The sequence below is a fragment of the Meles meles genome, chromosome 15 (genome assembly GCF_922984935.1).
Source record: "Meles meles chromosome 15, mMelMel3.1 paternal haplotype, whole genome shotgun sequence".
In the NCBI taxonomy this organism is placed as follows: domain Eukaryota; kingdom Metazoa; phylum Chordata; class Mammalia; order Carnivora; family Mustelidae; genus Meles; species Meles meles.
The window spans coordinates 23,147,412-23,174,125 of NC_060080.1; the positions used below are offsets into that span (position 1 = coordinate 23,147,412).

The following is a 26,714-nucleotide window of genomic DNA, read 5'->3' on the forward strand; positions in this document are numbered from 1 at the left end:
CTGAATCGACCTGTAGGTCAACTATCCCTACTTATAACTTCTTAGTATAGAAGTTATATTTTCAGGATCTCTGATGAGTAACCACTCAGCCGCTTGGATAACTTCAGTAGTGGGGAACTAACGAAACAGTCCATTTCATGGTTAAAAAGTTTTAGTTGTGATAAAGTTGTTTTTATATATAGACTCAAAATATGTCTTCTTGAAACTTTGGCCAATTGATGCTTGTTTTTGGTATTTGGAACATACTTCTTTATATGATAGCATTCAAATGTTTGGAGATAATTTGAATATTTTTATTTAGCCTGTAGTTCCTTAGGCTGCATGTTTCTGGTTCCTTCACCAGTCCCTCAGTGTCAGGATTTCTATACCCTTTTCATTCTAGTTGTCTCCTTCTTGGTATTGTGTAGTCAGTGTCCCCTTGTAAAGGGGCATCCTGAACTGTATTTATTATTTATTGAGGGCCCATTATGTGCCAGGTACTGTCCTAGGTGCTAGGGATAGTACAGGGACTGAACACAGTCATTTTAGTGGGGAAAGACAAGAAATTAATAAACAAAACATAAATATTATAATGAATTTTGTGGAGAAAAGAAGCAGGGTGCTGTGAGAAAGGATAATGATTCAGAGTGTCTGTTGTAGATGGGGTGGTAGTCTGGAGTCAGAAGAACCTGGTCACAAGAAGAGCCTGGAGAGAAGTATTCCAGGCAGAAGAATAGGATGTTAAGGCACAGGGTTGGGGAAGAAACTTTGGTATATCCTAAGAATTAATGGAAGGCCATGGTGGCTGAGAAGCAAAGTGGCTGAGGGGCAGAATGACAGGAGAGGAGATGGGAGAGGAAGGCAGGGGGTAGATCAATCAGGATTATTGAGGCCTTGGTAAGGAATTTGTATTTTATCCTGAGTGTGATGAGAGCCATTGAATGTGAGACTGAAAATGAGATTAAAACAAAGAAATAGAGAAAAACCAGCCGCACGAACCAGAGCTTAGACATGCAGGTCAGTGTTGATTCTCCAGGTGGTTACCCTGCAAGGCAATATGAAGATTTTTGGAATCCAGATTACACAGAATGCATATCACAAATGTTATAAACCCCATGACACATTGTTATTGTTTTTCTTTAAAGAGTGAGTTACCTCTTAAAGGGATTTAAGTAACGGTAACATATCTTATTTGCCCATTTAGTTATCTTTTCTAGTGTTCTTTATTCTATTGTGCAGATCTAGATTTCCAGGAGATACCATTTTCCTTCTCCCTGAAGGGCTTCCTTGAACATCTCATGTGGTGCAGATCTGCTGGTGAGGAACGCCTGCAGCTTTTAGATGTCTAGGAACATCTTTATGTTACCTTCTTTTTTGAGAAATAGGTTTGCTGAGTATAGAATTCTAGGTTAATAGTTTTTTCTTTCAGTGCTTAAAGATGTTGCTCCATTGTCTTTTTACTTGCATTATTTCTGATAGGAAATCTGCTGTAATTTTTCTTTTTCTGAATGTAATGACTCTTTTTTTGGTTCCCCCTGTCTGCTTTTAAGATTTTCTCTTTTATCACTGATTTTGAGCAATTTTACTATGATGTGTCTTGGTGTGATTTTCTCTATGTGCTTCTGTGTGGGGCCTGTGAAGCTTCTCAGACCTGTTGGTTTCAGTTTTCATCAAGTTTGGGAGATCATATCTTCAAATATTTTTTTCTGCCCCGTGACCTTTTCAGACAATCCAGTTTACATGAACATTAGACCACTAGAAGTTGTCCCACAACTCACTGATGCTTTTTTTGTATTTAAAAAAATTCTTTCATGTTTTATTTTGAATAGTTGCTGTGTCTTCATGTTCATTCATCTTTTTGTTTGTCATGTGTGATCAGCTGATCTCATCCAGTGCAGTTTTCAATCACAGCTGTTGTTCTCCTCTCTCAAGTGCTATTTGGGTCTTTTTCATGTCATCCATGTCTCCGCTTAAACTTTGAACATTTGGAATTCAGTTATAATGGCTGTTGTAATGTTCTTTTCTGTTAATTATAGTTTTGTTTCAACTCTAGGTCTGATTCAATTGATTATCCCTGATTATGGTTCATGTTTTCCCCCTTTTTTTGGCATGCCTGGCAATCTGTGATTGGATGCCAGACATTGTGAATTTACCTTGGGTGCTGAATATTTTTCTATTCCTGTAAGTATTCTTAAATTTTGTTGTGGGATGCAGTTAAGTTCCTTAGAAATAGTTTGGCCCTTTCAGGTCTTGTTATGATTGGTTAGGTGGTTCTGGAGCAGTGCTGATCTGTGGCCAATTATTCCTCAGTATTCAGGATTCAACCCAGTGCCCTGTGAATTTTTTCCTAGTCTTTTTTTGTGGGAACAGGCACTATTTTATTTTTCTTCTATTTTATTTACTTATTTTAAATTTAAATTCAATTCAATTAACATATAATGTATTATTAGTTTAAGAGGTAGAATTTAGTGATTCATCACTTGCATATAATACCCATTGTTCATTCCATCTGGTGCCCTCCTTAAAACCCATAACCCAGTAACCCCATCCTCCCACTCATCTCCCCTCCAACAACCCTAAGTTTGTTTCATATAGTTAAGAGTCTCTCTTATGGTTTGTCTCCCTCTCTGTTTTTGTCTTCTTTTTCCTTCCCTTCCCCTGTGTTCATCTGTTTTGTTTCTTAAATTCCACATATGAGTGAAATCATATGAAATTTTTCTTTCTCTGACTGACTTAAGCCATTTAACATAACACCCTCTAGTTCCATCCATGTTGTTGCAAATGGAAAGATTTCATTCTTTTTGATGGCTGAGTAATATTCCAGTGTGTGTGTGCGTGTGCCATATTGTCTTTATCCATTCATCTGAACAGGTACTATTTTATGCCCTTTATGAGCACTGGGCTCTAATCTTTTTTTTTTTTTAAAGATTTTATTTATTTATCTGACAGGTAGAGAATACAAGTAGGCAGAGCAGCAGGCAGAGGGAGAGGGAGAAGCAGGCTCCCAGCTGAGCTTCTCAGCGGGGCTTGATCCCAGGACCCTGAGATCGTGACCTGAGCCGAAGGCAGCTGCCTAACCGACTGAGCCACCCAGGCACCCCAGCTCTAATCTTTTTAATCCTTTGGGGGATGGTTCTTTCTCTTACCTCAAGTTTTCCTCACAAGCATATATTAAACACTCAGTAAGACCTTTCATAGATCTTTGGGCTTCTCTTGCTGTGTATCTCTCTCCTCTCTGATATTCTTTTCTGTGAATTCTAGCTCCCTGGATTTCCTTGGGTCTCAGTATTGTCTCCTCAACTCAGGGAGTCTTCTGTGCTTCTCTTGGTTTCCCCTCTCTCTGCACTGAGACCTGGAAACTCTCAAGGCAGATAGTTGGAGCAATTGTAACACCCACCTTATTTGTATCCTGTCTCTTAGGATAATGATCTTTCATGCCTTGATGTCCAGTGTCTTTGAAAACTGTATTTTATCTATTTCCTTTGTGGGTTTTTTTTTTTTTTTTTTGATGTTTCAGGTGGAAAGGAAAATCTAGTCCTAATGACTAGATTTGATTAGAATTGAAATTATGTCCATCCTGACATAAAGTGGGACAGTTCCCTCCCGGCCCTCCTGCTTTCTTTTGAGTAAAGTTTTTATCCCCACTGTATGGAAGCTTCAGCTTGGGATTTAGTTAGATTTGTTAATATGTAGTATAGTGTCAAGATTAAGATTATGGATTGGTCTGGCTTCAATCCTGAATCAACCATTTACCAGTTGTGTGATGTTAGGAAAATTATTTATTTTCTCTGTCCCTTCTCTGTTCCCTCTATTTCCTCTTTGATAAAATGAGAACAATAATAGTACCTACTTCATAGGGTCATTAGGAGGATTAAACAAGGCAATATAGATATAAGGTTCCTAGAACAGTTCCTGGGATCTTTTAAGTCCTCAACAAGTTTAACATATTATCATTATTGTTTAAATGAGCTGTCTGCTGTTTTGACCTCAGTATATAATTACTGAAGTATTGTTATATGCTTTATTATTTATTGGGCTACTGCCCCCACTCCCTGCTCAGGTCATTGTTGGTTTTATTTTATTTTTTCTTTTTCTTTTTTTAGCTCAAATGTTCTTGCTTATTTATCTTACATTTACTTTCTAGATCTTTTGCTACTCAAAGTGTGGTCCTTAGTCAGGTGCATTGGCATCACTGGCAGCCTGTTAGAAACTCAATTCCAGGGCTCCTGGGGGGCTCAGTCAGTTAAGTGTCTGACTTTGGCTCAGGTCATGATGTCAGGGTCCTGGGATCAAGCCACACATCAGGCTCCTTGCTCAGCAGGGAGCTTGCTTCTTCCTCTCTGCCTCTGTGATCTCTCTCACTCTCACTCTTCCTCAAATAAATAAATAAAATCTAAAAAAAAAAAAAGGAAGCTCAGTTCCAGGCCCCTCCTGAGATTTACTGGATCAAAATTAACATTGTAACAACATCCCTAGGCGATTCCTATCTACATTTATGTTTGGAAAGCTCTGCTACTGATGAACCATAGAGTTATTCTGTATCTCCTTTCACAAATAAATCCTGGTGAGATATTGATTAGAATTGAAATTATTTTAAATAATTGTTCTTGCTAAAATTGGCAGCTTTAGATATTTTTTTAGTTCCACAACCTGATGTGTCTCACTTCATTGAACTCAACTTTCCTCTTCCAGTTTTCTATAAAGAAGTCTCACACATGCATTGGCGTGTTTGCTGCTTTCATTGATACTGTGTGTGGGATGCTTTTCGTATTGTTTTTCCTTTTTTTAAAAATAGGAAATCGTAAAAATGCACAAAATAGAGTAGTAGCAAACATATAAGCCAAACGTATCCACCATCAGAAAGGATAAATATTAGCATTTTTGTCATTTTTTTCCTTTAGCTCTTATTTTTTAGTTACAAGAAAGCCTTAAAGTTGAAATTGCCTCTATTTTCTTTTGGTCCTATTCCCCTTGCTCTCCAGCAACCAATGTCTTATATATAGTATGAAAATTCCAGACCATATTATTAGATGCTTACTACATAAATGAGCATACTTTAGTGATATGTAGTATTGTTCTGTGTATTTGTAGTTTTATGTGAATGATAGAAACTGCACATTATTCTGCAGCTTAATTTATCAATCTGTATGTTTTTTGAGACCTAGCCTTATCAACTCATGATCTAGATATCTAATTCATTTCTTTAGTTGTTAAAAAGCAAAAAATAGAATATGCCAATTCTATCCATTCCTTTATGGAGAGATGTTTCAGCCCAGCTTTTTTGCCATTATACTTGATGCTAGAATAAAAATTCTTGAACATGTCTCTTGTGGACACATTCCGAAGAGTCTCTAGGTTTATATTTAGAAACTCCTCCACTATCAATGCCCAGTGCTTAGAAAAGGGACTGATCCATAAGTATTTCTTGAATAGATAATCGGTTAGATGCCCCGACCCCCACCTGTCCCAGCTGCTATTATAAGAAACTTACCCAAATCTGTGTTCAAGAAACCATGCAAGGTGCTTCTCTCTATTGGATACCTGTTCTTTTCTGAGTCTTCCTTTCTGAACCTAGAGGGCCATTCTGTTGTCAAAGATTTTAGATAGTATGTCATTTTAGTTTTAGTTTTTCTGATTCTCTCCTAACGGACTGCTGCTCTCCTTTCACATGCATACTTGGTTTTGTGCTTTTCCACTTACCTTTTAGTTATCCTGATTCTAAAGTATGGATTAGGTGTACATAGTATGATTTTGGAACATATATAAAAATGCAAAGAGCATTAAAAAAAAACGACACGAATCCTGCTACTCGTGTGTGCTATTAAAAGCTGACTTCCATAGTGAATTCTGTTACAGAGTCAGCACAATAGAGACTTTGGATACAGATCTGGTTTTCTACCCCAGCTGTGCCACTTACTGGTTGTGTGACTTGGAGCAAGTATGATTTAGGTTGAGCTTTGGTTTCTTTACCTGCAAAACGAGAATAATAGTACTTCCCAGGTAGGGTGCTTGTGAGGATGTAAGGTGTCTGGTAAGTTGTAAATACTCAGCGAATGTTGGTTCTCTAATGCTTTCCTCCTTTAGATGCTTCTGGTTTTTTAGATTCCTTGCCTGCTCCCCCCACTTTTTTTTTTTTTTTTGGATTGTTTGAGATAGTAGAATCTGATTTTCTTCCAGTCTCTTCTTTAGCCATAGGATGACCAAAGTTTTCTGTGAATGTTAGGGAAGTTTTAAGACATATTTCGATCATGTTCAATTTTGCTAGTATTCCATGTTTTTACTAATACACATCCCCGATTCACCCCATCACTCTGGCCCAGGGTTTCACTTCTGCATCACCAGCTGTTGGTCCCTTGTCGGTCAGCGTCACAGTTCTCATGCGTCTTCAGGGGATAGAGGGAATGCCTGTCTCTTATAGAAAAATTAGGTAAACACAGAGAAGTAAAAAGAATTTGTATAAAATTGCACGCCAGTTGATATTTTGGCATTTCCCCCTTTTCTGTGTGTTTTAATTATAGATGTGAGTCTACTGTTCATGACATATTTATGTTGTGAGAGCTGAAAATATTGATAAAATTTGACAGATTTTCTGTGCCTTAGAAGTAGTTGTTGGGAAGTTCAAGATCTGAGAGGGTGCGCGCCCACGTGTTGTTCTGTCTCTAATGAAGTGTGGTATGACGCCCAGAAGTCTCTTCCCACAACAGTTCCGGAATGCTGCATATGTTTCGGCTCTTTTGACTTTGGTTCTGAAAATTGCTTAATGCAAACCTACTTTTTCTTATATCTAAAAATATCTGTATCGTTTGAGCCCCAATCTTATTGTTTATTATTTTCAATATATTTATTTGGCACTTTTAATAAGTTTAATTTACACCTTTTTTTTTTTTTATTTCAAACAGAGTTTTCTTTCTTTGATCCTAATGATACATCATGCCAGGAAATTCTCTTTGATCCCAAAACTTCTGTATCAGAACTATTTGCCATTTTAAGACAGTGGGTTCCTCAGGTCCAACAAAACATTGACATTATTGGAAATGAGGTAAGGAATTCTTCCATTTTACATTTTGCATTGTTAGGATTTTTAATTGTGTAGATGCTCCCCTCCTTTCCCCCCAGCAAACCCCACCATCTGAATGGAAAGGTGATGATAAATGAAAAAATCTTTAAAAAATTCTGATGTTTGTTCTTTGTATCTCTAGGCTTTGCATGGGGCAGTTGAGTTAGTATTGTTCCTTCTTTCCATTGTTCCCTCACACTCCTCACTTGCTTACGCCTAGAGTTTTGATGTTAGAGACTCTTGGTTTTCCATACTTCCTTCCTTTGTACACCTTTATTTTGTAGACTTTCAAAAATACATTTCATGAGGAGATTTGATTACCAACATGTTTTATCCATACTTTTGGGTGGTCTGGTAAAGATGTCAGCTTCAATATAGTTTTCAAAAATATTTGATTTTTTGAAGGAGGCAACAAAGAATACCTGGGTTTTTTGACCTGCATATCATCATGTAAGAAGAGAGAGCATATATATTTTTTCAAATACCATTACACCCATTAGAATGAAAATTTTGTTTATCCCTTGAGAGGCTAAGGGACATACCTGGCGTGCCAGATTACCTGGAAATAGTCTTTAAGAATTTCCTTCAGTCTAGGGACAAATTATTTTCTTTATTGCTGTTGGATGCAGAATTTGAAATTTATCCTTAAGAGAAGCCAGTTCTAGCTACTCATTTTATTGAGAGCTGATTCTGATAGGATGGATTAACTTGGTTCCCAGTGTGGGTTTGGAATCACTGTTCAGTCATCATATTGTCACATCTTGTCGGTTTCCTCAGATTCTTAAGAGAGGCTGCAACGTGAATGACAGAGACGGACTGACGGATATGACTCTCTTACATTACACTTGCAAATCTGGGGCTCACGGTATCGGTAAGTGTGTGGTGAATCAGCCAGTGGCTTAAGACATCTGTATTTGTGTTTGTATAAGCTGTGTTACGCCACCAGAGTCCCTGGGAGGGCACCTAGCGATGCTAATAATGTCCCCCGAACAGGCAAGCATACAGTGGGGTCCTCCCCAAAACTGTGTTCCCTTCCCCCACTTTTCTCAGGGGTGGGAGTCTTTATAGTCTCCTGATACCTCCCAGCTTTCCTAGAGCAGGCTTCATAGCTGCATTCTCACTAGGTGAGAGTAACTGGTAACGCCCTAGAACGTTCCTGAGAGTTTACAGCAAGGTTAGACAATCCAAACTGTTCTCCAAGCATCCCAGTCCTCACAGACCCCAGTCTTCAGACCTAAAGAGTATTCCTGTATACATAACATATGCATGTTTTCCCAGATTGGTGTTCTGTGCTTTACCAATGTATAAACCTGCCTCTGTTACTGAACTACGTATTGTGAATATCTCTCCCTGTTTCAGTAGTCTGATAAATGCTTCTTAAGCTAATAACAGTGAAGGGCTTTTTTTCTTACAATCCATCATGGACTGATTCGTTTTGTAAAAAAAAAACAACACACAAATGAAATTATAATAGAAAAATCAAATAAAGACCTAAAATACAAGCCTAATTGTTTTTTAGATGGTGTAATATTACATTTCAATTCATATGTTCTGAAGAAATTATTGCATTGGGAAAAAGAAAAGGGTTATCAAAAGGACAGAGAAATGACAATTTGGGACTGGTAGTGGTCCACAGAGCACGCTGAGTAGCACTGGTCTGGGCATTGCTTTTATTGGCTTTATAGTATCCTAGTATGTGAATCACTTATGATTTATTTAACCAATTTCATATTATTGTACTTTTAGAATTTTATTTTAGAACAAAATAGTTTATTTATTTATAAAGTAGTTTAGTTTCGAAATTTTATTCCAAATACAAAGTACTGTGATGAACATCTTTACAACTGAGTGTTTATCCATATCTCTGAGTATGATTTTTTTTTAGAAAAAATTCCTTGTAAGTGAAATTTTTGAGGTGTATGTGTTGATTCAGTATGCTGTTTGCTCTGGCTTTTTAAATAAGGTAGTAGCTAGCCATCCATTGGAACTTCAGGTTGTACTGGAGAAAAATAATATAGAAAACTTTCTTTAGGTGATGTTGATACAGCTGTAAAATTTGCAACTCAACTTATTGATCTGGGAGCAGATGTTAGTTTACGGAGTCGCTGGACAAATATGAATGCTTTGCACTATGCTGCTTATTTTGATGTCCCTGAGCTTATAAAAGTGATTTTGAAGACATCTAAACCAAAAGGCAAGTACTATAAGCACACCATGTGATGTTATTAGTTGACACTTTATTAGTGGCATAAAAATTAAAATTCAAAGAGATTTCTGCTTCTAATCCATCTTGTTCCATATGACCATTTTTTTTTCAGGAATAGTTTAATATCTTTATTAAAGATTAATTGCTGTTGTTAAACAAAAGGTTTAGTATAAAGAGATACAAAGTAAGACAGTGTCCTCTGGGTTTTTATATCTCTGCAAATTCCCCATATAACATAGATTTTCTGAAGTGTAATTGAATCTATATAATTCTTTTGTCTTGAGTAGCCACAAATAGAACAACAAAGCTTTCAGTCCTAAGCATTGAAATCATAAAGCGTGTTTTAGATGGCATTTGGTTCTGAAATTCTCTGATTAAAGAAGGATACAAATTCAGGTTTCCACCCCTCTTCCTATTTTGATGGTAATATCCTAAATTTGAGTATCAGACTGTCTCTATTACAGTGCTGGTGTTTTGACTTTCCCTCTGGTCCTCTCAGTGGGTCAGTTTTCTATTGAGGAAAATATGAGAGCAAATGCAGTAGTATTACTCTAAGTTAAAGGTGAGTGATATACAGTGTTTTCCACATTCATAGAAGACTTGTTTTAGTAATGATTCAGTAGCTAAATTTCCCAGAATGTTTGTTTCTCACTCTGCTTTGTATAGTCTTCCATTTTATCTTTAACTTTCACCTTTTAATTTTTGACTGATGTTAGGAAGAAAGCCTCTTTTGATTTTACAGTGTCTTTAATAACTCAAGAAGGTCTGTCCTGAGCATGTTTTAGTTGTTTGCAATTGTAGGTAGTTCATGAGGGGCAGTGTGGTTTAGATTAAAGTAGAATTAGTAGAACCAGGTATATTAAACTCTTGTTATCAAAAATATGCAAAATGGGATTCCCAAATCTAGCAGATTTCTTGTATCTAAGAGTATCATCTTAGATGCTATTTATTTGAGAGTTATTAAAATTGTTAAAATTATTGAAAGTTATTAAAATGTCCTGAGAATTGCAAGATTCTTTTTTCCTACCATGAAGTCCAAATTCATTTGTTGAATACAGTATTACAAATGAATATGATTTAAGAGCATTTGTACATTTAATTAGTCTTTAACTGATTCCTGATTTGAAAATGCTGCACTGTTTTACCTACTACATTTTATGTGAAGGGCCAGGTAGGGAACACTGTCAGCTTTGTGGACCACTGCAGCTACTTGACTTTGCAGTTACATCAGGAAACTAGCCCTAGAGAATATGTAAATACGTATTTGTGGCTATGTTCCAATCAAACTCTATTTATAAAAGTGGATGGTGAGTTGTGTTTGCCCATGGGCTGGTTCCGGACCTAAACCTTACTACCTCGTTGTAGCTGCCACAATATGTACGCAAGAGGCTAATGAGAGACTGTTAAGATCGTTACTTTTACAAACATGAATTATTGCCATTTATTTATTTTAAATATAACTTACAGAGTTTAGTTTGTGATAGCTGGAAAATCTATGATAATACCAGCCCACGTTATAATGCAATCTTATTGTACTGAGAAAATAATTGGTTAACCAGATTGTAATATGAAGATTTGGTTCCACTGTGAAACGGTGCTTCTAGTGGGTGGGGTTCAGTTCACCCTCCCCACCCCAACCAGAAAAAAAACCAATCCCACCTGTCTCCTTTTATATTATCATAGCTAGATTTAAATTTTTGGTTGATATACTTGGCGGTGTTTAATTGCAGATGTCGATGCCACTTGCAGTGACTTTAATTTTGGAACAGCTCTGCATATCGCTGCTTACAACTTGTGCGCAAGTACTGTGAGATGCTTGTTGGAGCTTGGAGCAAATCCAGCATTCAGGGTAAGAGGTTAAATTAAAAGTGAAAAATATTTAAAGAGTTAAAATGTCTAACATTATCTTCCAGTAAAGAGTTGAATCTGGATGTTGTTATGGAACTCATACGAGGAAAGAATTTATGTTTCTGTGCTGCGTAGAAAGAGCAATGGAACTTTATCTCCAATAAATATAAGGCATAGCAGTGAATTTGAGTCCCCTTATCCTGACAAGTTCTATAAAATTTCCTTTCATTCAGTGAAGTAAAATGTTCCGTAATGTGTCATCATCTTTGAGTTTGTTTTCATTTAGTTTTTTGATACATTTATAAGGAATTAACTATCAAATTAAAATGCATATGTTATAGTGAAAGTTTTATATTAAATCATATTTTAATTCTTTTGGAAAGAAATTTTATTCCAGAAAATTTTTAAAAAATGCACATTTAGAGGGGGGTCGGGAGAAGGGGGTGGGGTTATGGACACTGGGGAGGGTGTGTGCTATGGTGAGTGCTGTGAAGTGTGTAAACCTGACGATTCACAGACCTGTACCCCTGGGGATAAAAATACATTATATGTTTATAAAAAAATAAAAAATAAATTTAATAAAAAATGCACATTTAGGAGTGTAGTAAACCTTTAAAAATTAAAGGAAAAATGAATTTTTTCATGGTAATCATGTAAATTAGTAAATTTACAAAGTTAACACACAGGATTGAATTTCATGATCTTCAAGTCTCCTGGTACTTTATTGTCCTTACAGAGTGGCTGTCACTGTTCTTTTCCTCAATATGAGTAGCAGGGACTTCCTCTGGCAGGGATTTTTAATTGGGTCTGGGCCATCCTTTGAAGGGATTGGGAGGGGGCAGTGTTTGAAAAAGCCTCTTCCCTCCCCACCTTGTCCTCTCCTCCCCGCTTTGTAGTTTCCCCTCTCCTCCCGGCTTCTTTCTGCTGCTGTTCCTTCTGTTTTACCCCCATCATTAGTTAATTAACCCTGCTGCCCTCTATCTTTCCCCTGCTCCCCCTCCCTCCTTCCATGTTGTTTCTTGGGCACGGGGAGAATACAATAAATAAAAGTCTTTGTCCCCAAAGAGAATATCGTCTAGAGGGGAGGATGGACAAGTAATTTTGCTGTTGTGTGTTGACATTCAGTGGGTTACAATGTGGGGTGGGCACAGATGAGGGGCATCTCTCTAGGTCTTTCTGGTAAAGGTGACATTGGGCACCTAAACACAGTTGGAGGAGGGAGGTCTGAAAAGCCTGTTAGGCAGAGAGGAGAGTAGCATTCACCAAGGCTAGGAGCTGATCCCCCAATTTGGCTGGAATGGGAAGGTGATATATTTTTATTTTTCCTAGTATTACTGTTGACAAAACCGCCTTAGTGGAGAGACTATTTTGAATTTAGTAAAATGCAGTGAGGCATGTCATTGAGATAAATGTCCAATTCAAGCCAGAAACAATAACAGATTATTGTATTTTGATGGTTAATGCTTAACAACGAAAGAAAAGCAACCAACATGTGGGTCAGCAGTAGCCCTTGGCTCATCCTCTGGTACCCACAATTTTAGAAGAAATTGGAATTCTGTAATTAATCATGAGCAAGCCTTCTTATGTTAGCATGACATCGTTTTTTTATTTTATTACAATTTTTTTTTTTTTTTAAGATTTTTTTAATTTATTTATTTGACACAGAGAGATCACAAGTAGGCAGAGAGGCAGGCAGAGAGAGAGAGGAGGAAGCAGGCTCCCCGCGGAGCAGAGAGCCCGATGTGGGGCTCGATCCCAGGACCCTGAGATCATGACCCGAGCCGAAGGCAGCGGCTTAACCCACTGAGCCACCCAGGCGCCCCTTATTACAATTTTTTAATGGAAATTTTAGTTGCCAAATTTTACAGGAATTAACGTAAGTATGTGACTTACTCTAGAAAGGTGAGGACTTAAAAACCCAAAGTAGGGGCGCCTGGATGGCTCAGTGGTTTAAGCCGCTGCCTTCGGCTCAGGTCATGATCTCAGGGTCCTGGGATCGAGTCCCGCATCGGGCTCTCTGCTCGGCAGGGAGCCTGCTTCCCTCTCTCTCACTCTGCCTGCCTCTCTGCCTACTTGTGATCTCTCTCTGTCAAATAAATAAATAAATAAAATCTTTAAAAAAACAAAAAAAACAAAAAAACAAAAAACCTAAAGTAAAATAGTCTTTGTCAGTATAGCTTACAACTCATCAGTACAAGGTTTAAAAAAACTGCTCCCCCCTTTTTATCAAGAGCACATGTAATTGCTATACATACCTTTATTATATTTTGTATATTTTCTTTGAAATCTCAAATTCTTTAAAACAGCCCCAGCACCGTCCCAGAAATTTGATGACATGTCTCCCCGCCATGTTTTTACTTAGGACCAAGCTGACTTGAATTTTAAAACAAAAACCGTGAGGCACTCACAAACTAAGTGTGTTCTAAAAGCCTCATTCTTTCATCTGCATGGATCATTTGAAGGTCGTTGTCAGCAGAGAAGATAAGGAAAAGAAGTTTCTCAGCACAGGAAATCTCAGTTAATCATATTAAAAGAAGATTACAGTCTGCAAACTCTCCCGTAAACATCTGATTTTTTTGGTTAGGGAACATAAAGAGAGATACCGTGTTTGAGGGAAAGATAGCCCCAAGTAGGAGAAGGTTGAGTGTAGCAGGTCCTAGACATGGCTTCAGATGTCCCCTCTGCCAGGAACCCTATAAATGACTTGGAAGACGTCATTAACCTTTCCTTGCTGAATTTCTCTAATTGGCAAACCAGAAATGATAGTCATATTTTACTTGTTCAGTTGGTTATTGTAGCTTCTACTACAGTATATTCTCTCGGCATGGATTTTTATCTGTCTTATTCGTAAGCTTTTTCTTGATGTGAGAATCAAATGAGACAATTTAGGTGATAGGATTTGGTTATAGAAGCACCACGCAGATGTTAGTGGGCTTATAACTGACCATTTTGTCTTGTTGGAGGATTAAATCCAAGGAGGCCGTCTGTCCTTTATAGTGAGACCAGGCCTGTTTTCTTGATTATAGCCCACACTTTAGAAGTACTGAAACTGTAGTTTCTATTCCTGAAATCTGAGTCACTCCCTGCCTGGGCAGCGTGGGTCAGGTCACACGGCCGAGGCGGCAGAATCTTGGACCTGGCGCTGGGAGGCCAGTCAGTGCTGTGACTTCTGTGTCTACACCCTCACGGCCAGGCATGCCATCCACACATGAGCTCCAGCATTCACGCTTTGAGCCGGGGCCGCCTTCCCTGACCAGCTGGCTGCACGGAGCTCCCACATCTCCGTGGGTCCCAGGCGTCCCTCCCTGGCCGTGCCGCGTGCCTAGATGCCACCCTCCTGGTGTTCTCTCCTTCCCTTCCTGGAACTGCTTCTCTCTCTGCCACTTTTTAACCATTGGATGTCCCGTCTCTTTCACTCGTTTGTGTGTGGTCTGTCTCTCCCACCAGATGGCGTGCTCTCAGGACAGGGCTTTTTCTCCTCGCTGGGGCGTCAGGAGCATTTAGGACAACAACCCCTGGCACGTTGTCAATGTTCAGTAAATAGTTTGATGACACAGTGAATGAATTGAACTTAAGTTTTTTTTCACTTTTATTTTTTTAAAAATAACTGTGTATGACCATGTAGAGCTGTAAGTGATATGGAGTGAAAATGTTCTCTTCCCTGTATTTTCAGAATGACAAAGGACAGATCCCTGCTGATGTGGTTCCGGACCCAGTGGAAATGCCGTTAGAGATGGCCGATGCCGCAGCGACCGCTAAAGAAATCAAGCAGTTGCTGTTAGACGCGGCGCCCCTGTCGTGTGACATTTCAAAGCCCCTGCTTCCAAACTGTGACCGCGTCACTAGCAAGGCGATGCTCACATCCCTCGGTCTGAAGTTGGGGGATCGCGTCATTATCGCAGGACAGAAGGTACAGGAAGTAACCGCCTTCTCTGCGGCTGTGTCCAAGGTCACAGTTTGGCCATATAGTGTGGCCAGAGTTTTGAGTTTTTAGAAAAAGTGCAGTGTAAAATAGAAACAGACTTAATGGCAATGGCGATATTGAGGGGCAGGCTTACTCCCAGATGGAATACCAAAGGCCTCTCCACTGGGTGGAACAGTGGGGGACAGCAGGGCTGCTGAGTGCATTTGGAGGCCCAAGCTGAGACTTTGCTGAGCCTGGAGGGCTTTCCTGCAGCCCCCCTGCTGCCCTCAGTGGGTTTTCCCACTACAACTACCTCGCAGGAAATGAAGCAAAGGAGACTCTTACCATCCATAGATATTTGGCCTTGAGATCCTATAGATAGCGAGACCTTAGATGTTATTTTAACATCGTAATAAAAATGTATGTGGAAAAGAGGGAGAGGCCCCAGCCCCTGGCCTGCTAAAGATGCTCCAGATGCCTCTTTTTCTCCAAAGTCCCAGTGTCCTTATGGTGCTGTCTTGTCGCCAGCCATTCTCTCTTTTTTAATACCTCATAGGGAAGGCCTGTTTCGTTTTCTTTAGCTTTAGGGTTAATAGGGAGCTGGGTATGGAGAAGGGACCAGGGAGTTCCGGTTTCCTAACTCAGTTATGTGTAAATATTTGGGTGAGCTTGTGGGGAGGGGGACATGGGTCTTGCAGAAAATACCCAAATCTGGAAGCTTGATTTACTGAGAAAATTGCTTGAGAAAGGAAGGCAAACTCCAGACAAATGACTGAGAGTGACAGGTACCAGCTTCCAAAAGAATATATTCCTAGGACATTTGGACATTTGTTAGCTTTTTTTTTTTTTTTTTCACTTGGGATTAATATTCAGCCTCTTCAGAATTCCTGTCCTGTGTCTCAGAACGGATGTTTAGAAGAGCTTTTCTGTTATTTTCATTTTGGGGAATTTGAAGCTGCACAAAAATAGAAGCATATAACGAGCGTGCTTGTACCAGTCAGCTGGGTTTAACCTGATCGTTGCACGGACAAGCTTGCTTCCGTCATGCTTTGTCTCACTCTGTTGCTTGCCTTGTCATCCTCTTAGGAATTTCTTTCAAAGAGTAGAAGTTTGAAATTTCGATGAAGCCCATTTTATCAACTTTTTCATATATGGATTGTGTGTTTAGCATAGCTAAGAAATTTTCTACAGTGTCAAGGACAGTAGAAGATACAGTACATAGTTTTTCTCCCAGAAGTTTATAGTTTCAGGTTTTACATTTAGTTTTATATTCAATTTTGAGTTAACTTTTATACAGAATACTAGGTATAGAGTTTCTCCCTCTGTTTTTTGCATCTTATTACCTATTTGTTCCAGCACCATATTATGAAAACACCCTTATTTGTCTCTTAAATCACCCTTTCCCCTTTGTCATCTGACCTTAGGTGTATGGGTGTATTTCTGGATTTTATTCTACTCTGTGGATCTAATGATTACCTTTTCTTCAGTACTAGTCTGTCATGATTGCTGTAAATCTTGCAATCACATGACACCAGGCCTTCAAGTTTTGTTTTGTTTTGTTTTTTGTTTCTTTGCCTTTCCATATACATTGTAGAATCAGCTTATGGATTTTATAGTTTTTTTTTTCAAGATTTTATTTATTTATTTGACAGACAGAGATCACAAGCAGGCAGAGAGGCAGGCAGAGAGAGGGGGAAGCAGAAGCAAGCTCCCTGCTGAGCAGAGATGCGGGGCTCGATCCCAGGACCCTGAGATCGTGACCTGAGCTGGAGGCAGAGGCTTTAACCCACTGAGCCACCCAGGCACCCCAGCTTATGGATTTTAAATCATGCAAAAAATCCTGCTGGGATTTTGAATGAAGTCATATTGACATAGATCGGTTGAGGAGAACAGATATCTTGAAGATATGGAGTCTTTAAAAGCCAAGCATAATTGGGGCTCCTGTGTGGCTCAGTTGGTTAGGTAGCTGACTCTTGATTTCAGCTTGGGTCATCATCTCAGGGTCAGGGTCATGGGATTGAGCCCAGTGTTGGGCTCTGTAATCAGCATGGAGCCTGCTTGAGATTCTCTCTTTTCCTCTCCTTCTTCCCCTCTCCCTGCTTGTGCTCACTCTCTTTCTCTAAAATAAATAAATAAAATAAAAAAGACTGCAAATTGCAATACATCTCTGTTTAGTAAGTTTTTGATTTGTTTCATCAGTTTTGTGGTTTTAAACATTTATCTATTTAAAAAATTTCAGGTAGTTAACATAGAGTGCAATATTGGTTTCTGAAGTAGAATTCAGTGATTCATCGCTTACATACACCTAGTGCTCATCATAACACATGCCCTCCTTAAAGCCCATCTAGCCCATCCCCATCCGTCTCTCTCCATCAACCCTCAGTTTATTCTCTAGCATTAAGAATCTCTAATGACTTGTTTCCTTCTTTTTTTCTTTTCCTCCTTCCTATATGTTAATCTGTTTTCTTTCTTAAATTCCACATATGAGTGAGATCATATAGTATTTGTTTTTCTCTAACTGACTTATTTCACTTAGCATGATACACTCTAGCTCCATCCACATCGTTGCAAATGAAAAGATTTCATTTTTTAGGGCTGAGTTGTATTCCATATCTTCTTTATCCATTCATCAGTGATGGACATTCGGGCTCTCTCTATGGTTTGGCTATTGTTAATGATGCTGCTGTAAACATTGGGGTGCGTGTATCCCTTCCGATCAGTGTTTTTGTATCTTTAGGTAAATCCCTCGTAGTGCAATTGATGGATCGTAGGGTGTTTCTATTTTTAAGCTTTTGAGGAACTTCCATACTGCTCTCCAGAGTGGCTGCATCAGTTTGCATTCCCACCAGCTGTGCAAGAGGGATCCCCTTTCTCCCCATGCTCATCAACACCTGCTGTTTTTGTGTTGTTAATTTTAGCCATTCTGACAGGTGTGAGGTGGTATCTCATCATGGTTTTGATTTGTCTTTCCCTGATGATGAGTGATGTTGGGCATCTTTACGTATGTCTGTTAGTGATCTGGATGTCTTCTTTGGAAAAGTATCTATTCATGTCATCTGTTCATTTCTTAACTGGGTTATTTGTCTCTTGAGGGGTTGAGTTTGATATGTTCTGTATAGATTTGGGGTACTAGCCCTTTATCTGATATGTCACCTTTGCAAATATCTTCTCCCGTTCTGCCTTTTAGTTTTGTTGATTGTTTTCTTTGCTGTGCAGACAGAAGCTTTTATACTTGATGAAGTCCCAGTAGTTCATTTTTCCTTTTGTTTCCCTTGCCTGTTGTGACGTGTCTAGTAAGAAGTTGCTATGGTCGAGGGCAAAGATGTTTCTGCTTGTGTTCTCTGGAATTTTGATGGTTTCCCGTCCCATGTTAAGGTCTTTTATCCATTTTTAATTTATTTTTTTGTATGATGTAAGAACATGGTCTAGTTTCCTTCTTCTGCATGTGGCTGTCCATTTTTCCCAACATCATTTGTTGAAGAAACTCTCTTTCCATTGGATATTCATTCCTGCTTTATTGAAAACTGGTTGACCATATAGTTGTGGGTTCATTTCTGGGCTCTCTATTCTTTTCTGTTGACCTATGTGTCCTGTTTTTATGCCAGTTCTGTACTGTCTTGATGATTATAACTTTGTAATGTAGCTTGAAATCTGGAATTGTGATTCCACCAGTTTTGTTTTTCTCTTTCTGAATTGCTTTTGGCTATTCGGGGTCTTTTCTGGTTCTATACAAATTTTAGCATTGTTTGTTCCAGCTCTGTGAAAAATGCTGGTGGTAGTTCAGTAGAGATTGCATTAAATGTGTAGACTGCTTGGGGGTAGTATAGACATTTTTAAAAAAAGATTTTTATTTATTTATTTGACAGATAGAGAGCCCAAGTAAGCAGAGTAGCAAGTAAAGGGAGAGAGAGATGCAGGCTGTCTGCTGAGCAGGGAGCCTGATGCAGTGCTTGATCCCAGGACCCTGGGAGAATGATCTGAGCCAAAGGCAGCTGCTTAACCAACTGAGCCACCCAGGCGCCCCTAGACATTTTTTTAAATTTTTGTTTGCCAAAGATTTTATTTATTTGAGAGAGCATGAATGGGGTAAAAGGCGGAGAGAGAAGCAGGCTCCCTGTGGAGCTGGGAGCCTGATGTGGGACTCGATCCCAGGACCCTGGGATCATGACCTGAGCCAAAGGCAGACACTTAACTGACCGAGCCACCCAGGTGTCCCTAGTATAGACGTTTTAACAATATTTGTTCTTCTAATCCATGAACATGGAATGCTTTCCATTTCTTTGTGTCCTTTTTAATTTCTTTCATAAGTATTCTGTAGTTTTCAGAGTACAGATCTTTTAATTCTTTAGTTAGATTTATTCCTAGGTATCTTATTGTTTTTGTACAATTGCAAATGGGATCAATTCCATGATTTCCTTTGCTGCAGCTTCGTTACTTGTGTATAAAAATGCAACAGATTTATGCACATTGATTTTGTATCCTGCAACTTTGCTGAATTCATGTATGAGTTCTAGCCGTTTTTTTGGTGGAGTCTTTTTTTGGGTTTTCTTCATAGAGTATCATGTCTGCAAATAATGAAAGTTTGACTTCTTTCTTGCCAATCGTATTTTAAGCATGTCTTAGATATTGCTATGCTTTGTTATATTCATACCAAAGTTTTTCATGATCTTTGGTGCTATTGTAAATAGTGGTGTTTTGGAAATTTCATATAAAAATACAGTTGATTATGTCTTACAACCTTGCTAAATTTATTAATTCTCTTGGCTTTTTTGTGTGGGATATCATATGTAAATAATCATGTTGTCTGTGAGTAGAAATAGTTTTATTTCTTTCCAATCCGTGTGCCTTTCATTTGTTTTTCTTGCCTAATTTCATTGCCTAGGACCTCCAGTCTAATGATGAGTAGACGTACTAAGAGTTGATAAACTTGTCCTACTCCCAATATTAAGGAGAAAGCACTCAGCCTTTCATCGTTAAGTGTGATAATTGTTAGCTATAGATTTTGTGGGTATCTTAATTTATTAAGTTCTGGAAGTTCCTGTCTAATCCTGGTTTGCTGAGAATTTTAAAAAAGATTATTATCATGAAAGGATGTTGAAATTTGCTGAAGACTTTCCTGCATATGTTGAGAGTAAGTTTCTTCCACCCCTTTAGTATGTGGATGATATAATAAATTATATTGATTAATTCTCAAGCATTGAATTAATCTTGCTTTCTCATGACAAACCTTACTTGGCCTTGATGCTGGATTTGATTTTTCTATATATTGCTGGATTTAATTTGCTCTTATTTATTGAGGATCTCTGTGCTGGTTTTGGTATCAAAGTAATGCCGGGAATGAGTTGAGGAATAGTCTTTCCACTTTTATATACTAGGTTTGTGTAGCGATGATTACTTTTCCTTTAAGTTCTTTGGTAGAACCCACCAGTAAGTCCATAAGTTTCTGAAGGGTTGGTTGCTGTTGTTTTTGTTTTTTGGAAGTTTTTTTTTTTTTTTTTTAATTTCTTTTCAGTGTAACAGATTTCATTGCTCCATACAATACATGCCCTCCATAATACTCACCACCAGGCTCCCCCAATCTTCCACCCCCCTCCCCTTCAAAACCCTCAGATTGTTTCTCAGAGTCCATAGACTCTCATGGTTCATCTCCCCCTACAATTTCCCTCAACTCCCTTCTTCTCTCCATCTCCCCATGTCCTCCATGTTATTTCTTATGCTGCTTTTTGGAAGGTTTTTAACTATAATTCAGGTGTGAGCTTTGACAGTTGGCATCTTTTCTAGGAGTTGGAACGTTTTGTCTCATTTGTTAAATTTATAGGCACAGGGTCATTCAAAGTATTTTCTTACCACATTTTAAATGACTGAGAGAATGTAATAATGTCCTGTTTTCATTCATGATGTGTGCACTTTTTGTGTCTTCTCTCTCTTTTTTTTCCTTGGTCCCTAGCTATAAGTTTATTAGTCTTATTTTCCTTATGAAGAACCAGCCTTTGTTTTCATTGATTTTCTCTATTTTTCGTTCTTAATTTCTTATCTTTTTTTTTTTAAAGATTTTATTTATTTATGAGATTGAGAGACCGAGAGAGAGCATGAGCTGGGGGTGGGGCAGAGGGAGAAGCAGAAGTAGGCACGCTGCTGAGCAGAGAGCCTGATGTGGGGCTTGATTGCAGGACCCGGGATCATGACTTGAGCTGAATGCAGACACTTAACTGACTGAGCCACTCAGGTGGCCCTGTAATTCCTTATCTTTTACTGTTTCTCTGCTGCTTGCTTTGGGTCTTTGAGACCTTTTCTAATACAAGTATTTCATGCTATAAATTTCCCTCTAAGGACTGCTTTTACTGTGTCCCATAAATTTTTGTATATTGTGTTATCATTTTCACTCAATTTAACATGTTTTTAAATTTCTCAGTGATTTTCTCTTTCACCATGGGTTATTTGGCAGTATATCCTTCAATTTCCAAATGTTTGGAGATTTTCTAAAATCAGTTGTTAGGTGCCTACAGACTTAGGATACTTTTTGGTGAATTGACTCTTATCAGTATAAAATACCTCTCTTTATCCCTGGTAATACTCCTCTTCTAAAGTCTACTTTGAGAGAATGGTTTTTAAAAACTTCCCTGTAAAGTTGCATGAGTGACACATTTAGAATTACTAGTGATCCTCAAAATTTATTCTGATTTATGTTTTCTTTAGGTTGGAACATTAAGATTTTGTGGAACAACTGAATTTGCAAGTGGGCAGTGGGCTGGCATTGAGTTGGATGAACCAGAAGGGAAAAACAATGGAAGTGTTGGGAAAATCCAGTACTTTAAATGCGCCCCCAAATATGGTAAGGTAGATACTATCTAACTTAATGAGAATTAGCTTAAGATCATCCAATTTATTTATTTTTATTTTTATAGTTTAAAAAATATTTATTTATTTATTTATTTATTTGGAGAAAGAGAGCATGATCAGTGGGAGTGGCAGAGGGAGAGGGGAGAGAGAACCCCAAGCAGACTCTTTGCAGAGCCTGGAATCCAACTGGAGCTTAATCTCATGACCCTGAGTTCATGATCTGAGCTGAAATCAAGAGCTGGATGCTTAACCAAGCTTAACCAACTGAGCCACCCAGACATCCCTACTCTTCAATTGTTTTTAAGTAGAGCTTTCCTCCTGGTTATGTAGTTAATGAAGGGGCTGCTCTTTCCCTGCTGTGAGCAGTATAGTGATTGGGAGATGGCGACTCAGCAAGAGTACATCCGGTTCCGTGACCTTCCATAAGTCCTGCTCAGGGTGCTGTCGTGACTGAGGGAGCGACTTTGTTATCAAGGAAGTACAGAACTCGGGGGGTTGAAAAACTTGAAAACTTGGAAAAGCAAGTGAGGAATATATAACTATATTCTGAAGTGGGATGATTCTTTCTCTTTCTGACAGATGTTTCTTTAAATTCATATTCTTTCTCTCTCTCATATCCATACACACATACAGACTCCTTGACATATTGAATGAAATTTGTTTGTCACTTGCTATGTTGTGACTATTTTTCCTTGCCATGAAACATTCTCCTAGAATATTAACTTCCCTGGTTGCACAGCATTTCAGTTGTAGCTCCACAGATGGTCCTCTGGTCTCATGCTGAAGTCCTTGCTTAGTTGTGAATCAGCCTGTCCACCTGCCAGTTATGTGATCTTCATTCTTTTCTTGTGCCTCTTCTGTAGAAGCTTGTCTTCTGTAAAATGGGGCCAATAATACCTCAAGTGTTTGTATGAGGATTAAATGTGTTGATAAATGTATAAAGCACCCTGAACAGTGCTTAATTCCCTGTAAGTACTCAACAAATGGTAGCTATTTGCTAGCTGTTATAAATTTATCAAAATTATCAGTTTCCTTTTGTCATACACTTAAGATGGAGCATCATTTTTTTGTCTATAAAAATATTTATTGTATAAAATGTGAAAATCATAAAAAAGGTTAAAAAAAGAAAATAAAAATCACCTGTATGTTTCTTCTGCTTAATTCTTTTTGCAAAATTTGGTTGATATATAGTTATATATTTTATATTTTTACTTGACATGCTATTATAATTTCTCCAAATCATTAAATACTGTTTGAAAATGTGATTTTTAATGGCTCCATTTCCTTTAATTTGATGGGTAAAAATTTCTGTTTAAATTCATATTTCTCTGATTGTGGTTAAATAAAACACTTAAAATGTTTTGTGTTTTATATATATATGTTAATATGCATATATTATACAATATGTACATTTTGTATATATAATATGTTAATATGCACATTAACATATACATGCATATTAATATCATATGCATATTAACACATATGTATATTTTGTCTATGTGTTTGTGTGTTATCCTAGCAATTGCTAAGAAATAATTGTTCATATTACGTGCTCATGAAATAATTGAGATATTAGTGGGTTTTTCAAAACTTTAGAAATACAAATACATATTTAAGATGTTAAACTTACAGTTACCACATGATATTTTGCTCAGTTTGTCATTTGCCTTTGAACTCTATTTGCAATGTTTTTGGCATAGAGTTTTATGTAGTTAAAAGACTTTTCTTTATAATTTCTTAACATTGCTTTTATGCTTAGATAGTTCTTTCTAATCCAAGAATTAATTTAAAACTATATATTTTATTCTTTTGAATGTTTTAATTTTTAACAATTATGTAACACATTTGCCAGGTATCTGGGTGGTTGTGTGGAATTAAGTTAAGAATTTGATTTTAACTTTCCTGCATTAGCTAATTGTCCCAGCTGTCAAGCAGACTGAGAGCAAGGATCAAAACTGCTAACAATGTACAGGGCGCATGTCAGAGTCGTGGGAAAGGCTTAGCGGGTAACAGAATATATGTTGCCCCCCAAATCTCATCATCCCAAGGCTGTCCATGCTTGATGAGGACAAAGCTGGATGCCCCAAGGACCTTGTTTCTGTCCCTTTCACATGCTTAAAGCCAAGTTTTGGAGGGCAAGGATCATGTGTTGGATTATGGAAAAATGAGAGTTGCCCTAAACAGAAACCAAAGAGTTTGTCTCTTCTCAGCAACAGATTTCTACCCCCCCATATTGTTTTTCCTTTGGCTTGTTGTGCTTCCTTTATTATAAATTCTTATAAATGCTATAGTCTGTTTCAGTATTATTTTGTACAATTGATCTGTTGATTCTCACCCATATTAGAGTTTTTCAATTGTAGAAATTGTATAATTTTTAGATTTTTTTAGAGCTACTTGGGTTCAAAACATAATTGAGAGGAAGGTGAAGAGATTTCCTGTGTATTCCCTATTCCCATGCATGCAGAGCCACTCCCATTATCAGTGTCCCTTTACCAGAGGGTACACTTCTTAACACAGAGGAACGTACACTGACTCGTCATCATCAGAGTCCAAAGTTTACACTGGGGTTCCCTCTTAGTGGTGGATGTTCTGTGGGTTAGGACAAGTGTTTAATGACATCTTTCTATCACTACAGTATCACACAGAGTATTGTCACTGCCCTGACAATCCTCTGTGCTTTTCCTGTTCCTCCCCTCCCTGCTCAACTCCTTGCAGCCTCTGGTCTTTTTACTGTCTTCTTAGTTTTGTCTTTTCCAGACAAATTCCTGTCGTGGAATTCTATAGTACTAACCTGGCCTCTTCAAACTGGCTTCTTTCCCTGTGTAATTTGCATTTAAGTTTTCTTCGTGTCTTTTCATGGCTTGATAGCTCATGTCTTTTTAGCACTGAATAATAGTCCAGTGTCTGGATATACTACAATTTATTTACCCATTCATCTACTAAAGGATATCTTGGTTGCTTCTAAGTTTTAGCAATTATGAAAATTTTTATAATAAATTTTAATACTTGGCAATACCATTTTTATGTGTTTTAATTATTACCAAAGTGAATACATAAGTCAAATTGTATCATAAAGTTTATTAAAAACATTAGTTAAATCCTTCCCTGGCTTGCCCTTCCCTGACCTTGAGTCCTGCCCTTTTGAGGCAAGAATCATTTCAATGTCTTTAGTTGTATCTTCTGATATTAATATTTATACTTGTAAATAATACAAGAATCTCTCTTGATTTTTCCAATTTTATTTTTATTCTTTTAAAGATTTTTTTTATTTTTTAAGTAAAGGTGTTTTTTTTTTAAGATTTTATTTATTTACTTGAGAGAGAGAGAGCATGTACAAGTGAGGAGGAGGGACAGAGGGAGAAGCAGAGCAGGGAGCCCAATGCAAGTTCAGTCCCAGGACCCTGGGATCATGACCTAAACTGAAGGTAGATGCTTAACAGACTAAGCCACCCAGGTGCCCCTAAAAGATTTTTTTTTTAAATTTATTATTTATTTGACAGAGAGAGACACAGTGAGAGAGGGAACAGAAGCAGGGGGCAGTGGGAGAGGGAGAAGCAGGCTCCCGCCGAGCAGGGAGCCCAATGTGGGGCTCGATCCCAGCACCCTGGGATCATGACCTGAGCCGAAGGCAGACGCTTAATGACTGAGCCACCCAGGTGCCCCAAGATTTTGTTTTTAAGTAATCTCCACGCCTGACTTGGGCCTCAAACTCACAACGCAGAGATCAAGAGTCACATGCTCTACTGGCTGACCCAGCCAGCCACCACTGATTTTTCCAGGTTTTTTTTTTTTTTTAAGTTTTTATTTATTTATTTGACATAGATCACAAGTAGGTGGAGAGGCAGGCAGAGAGAGAGAGAGAGGAGGAAGCATATTCCATGCTGAGCAGAGCGCCCATGAGGGGCTCGATTCCAGGACCCTGGGATCATGACCTGAGCTGAAGGCAGAGGCTTTAACCCACTAAGCCACCCAGGCGCCCCTGGTTTTTCCAGTTTTAAACCTCTACTGTCTTCATACTATGAAGAGGAAGATTGGGTCCCTTCATTATTCTTTTTTTTTTTTTTTAAAGATTTTATTTATTTATTTGACAGAGAGAGATCACAAGTAGGCAGAGAGGCAGGCAGAGAGAGAGGGAAGCAGGCTCGCTGCTGAGCAGAGAGCCTGATGCGGGACTCGATCCCAGGACCCTGAGATCATGACCTGAGCCGAAGGCAGTGGCCTAACCCACTGAGCCACCCAGGCGCCCTCCCTTCATTATTCTAAGTCATTTTTTCTCTTGGTTTACCTCTTTGTTTTGGTGGAGCACATCCTCTAGTAGCTTTTTGACAGAGGGCTCATGGGAGATTAATTTTTTGAAGCCTTCCATTCCAAAAATATGTTTGTTTCTACCCTCACACTTCATATGATAGTTTGATGGGATAAGGCACGTTATGTTGGAACTCATATTCTCTGAGTATTTAGAAGGTGATATTCTGACATGTGATGGAGTTTGGCAAACTTCCCGTAAGAGGCCAGAGGAAGTATTTTAGTCGTCAAGAGCCACACAGTCTCTCATTCAGCTATTCAGCTGTCCTGTTGTAGTGAAGAAGCAGCTGTAGACTGTGTGTAAACACCTGGGTGCCGATGGGACTTGGCGGCAAGAGGTGGTGGGCAGGATGTGGCTTCTGGGCTCTTGGTTTGTCAGCTACTATCTTGAGTTCCCAGTGTTTCTGTGTAAAAGTTGCAAAATCTTTCTTCCGTGTTTGACTCCCCCCCCCCCAACTCTTTAGCAGCTTTTAGTATTTTTTCCCCTCTTTTTTAGTCATTTTCTTTTTTCTTCAGAGTTTATATTGTTTTTATTCCTTATTAATATTTTGGTGGAGTTTTGGGAGGAGTTA

At 38.4% G+C, this 26,714-nt stretch overlaps 1 protein-coding gene across 7 annotated transcripts in view; it reads left to right on the forward strand.

Annotated features, from left to right (window-relative positions):
• Positions 1 to 26,714, forward strand: part of CLIP4 (CAP-Gly domain containing linker protein family member 4) — a 67,012-nt gene that overhangs the window by 8,144 nt on the left and 32,154 nt on the right. For all 7 annotated transcript variants that reach the window (XM_045978688.1, XM_045978689.1, XM_045978684.1 and 4 more), the window contains 6 exons: positions 6,879 to 7,018; positions 7,814 to 7,907; positions 9,069 to 9,230; positions 10,973 to 11,091; positions 14,764 to 15,000; positions 21,691 to 21,826. In XM_045978688.1, the coding sequence (XP_045834644.1) occupies positions 6,879 to 7,018; positions 7,814 to 7,907; positions 9,069 to 9,230; positions 10,973 to 11,091; positions 14,764 to 15,000; positions 21,691 to 21,826 (888 nt within the window). The remainder of the gene's footprint in view (positions 1 to 6,878; positions 7,019 to 7,813; positions 7,908 to 9,068; positions 9,231 to 10,972; positions 11,092 to 14,763; positions 15,001 to 21,690; positions 21,827 to 26,714) is intronic.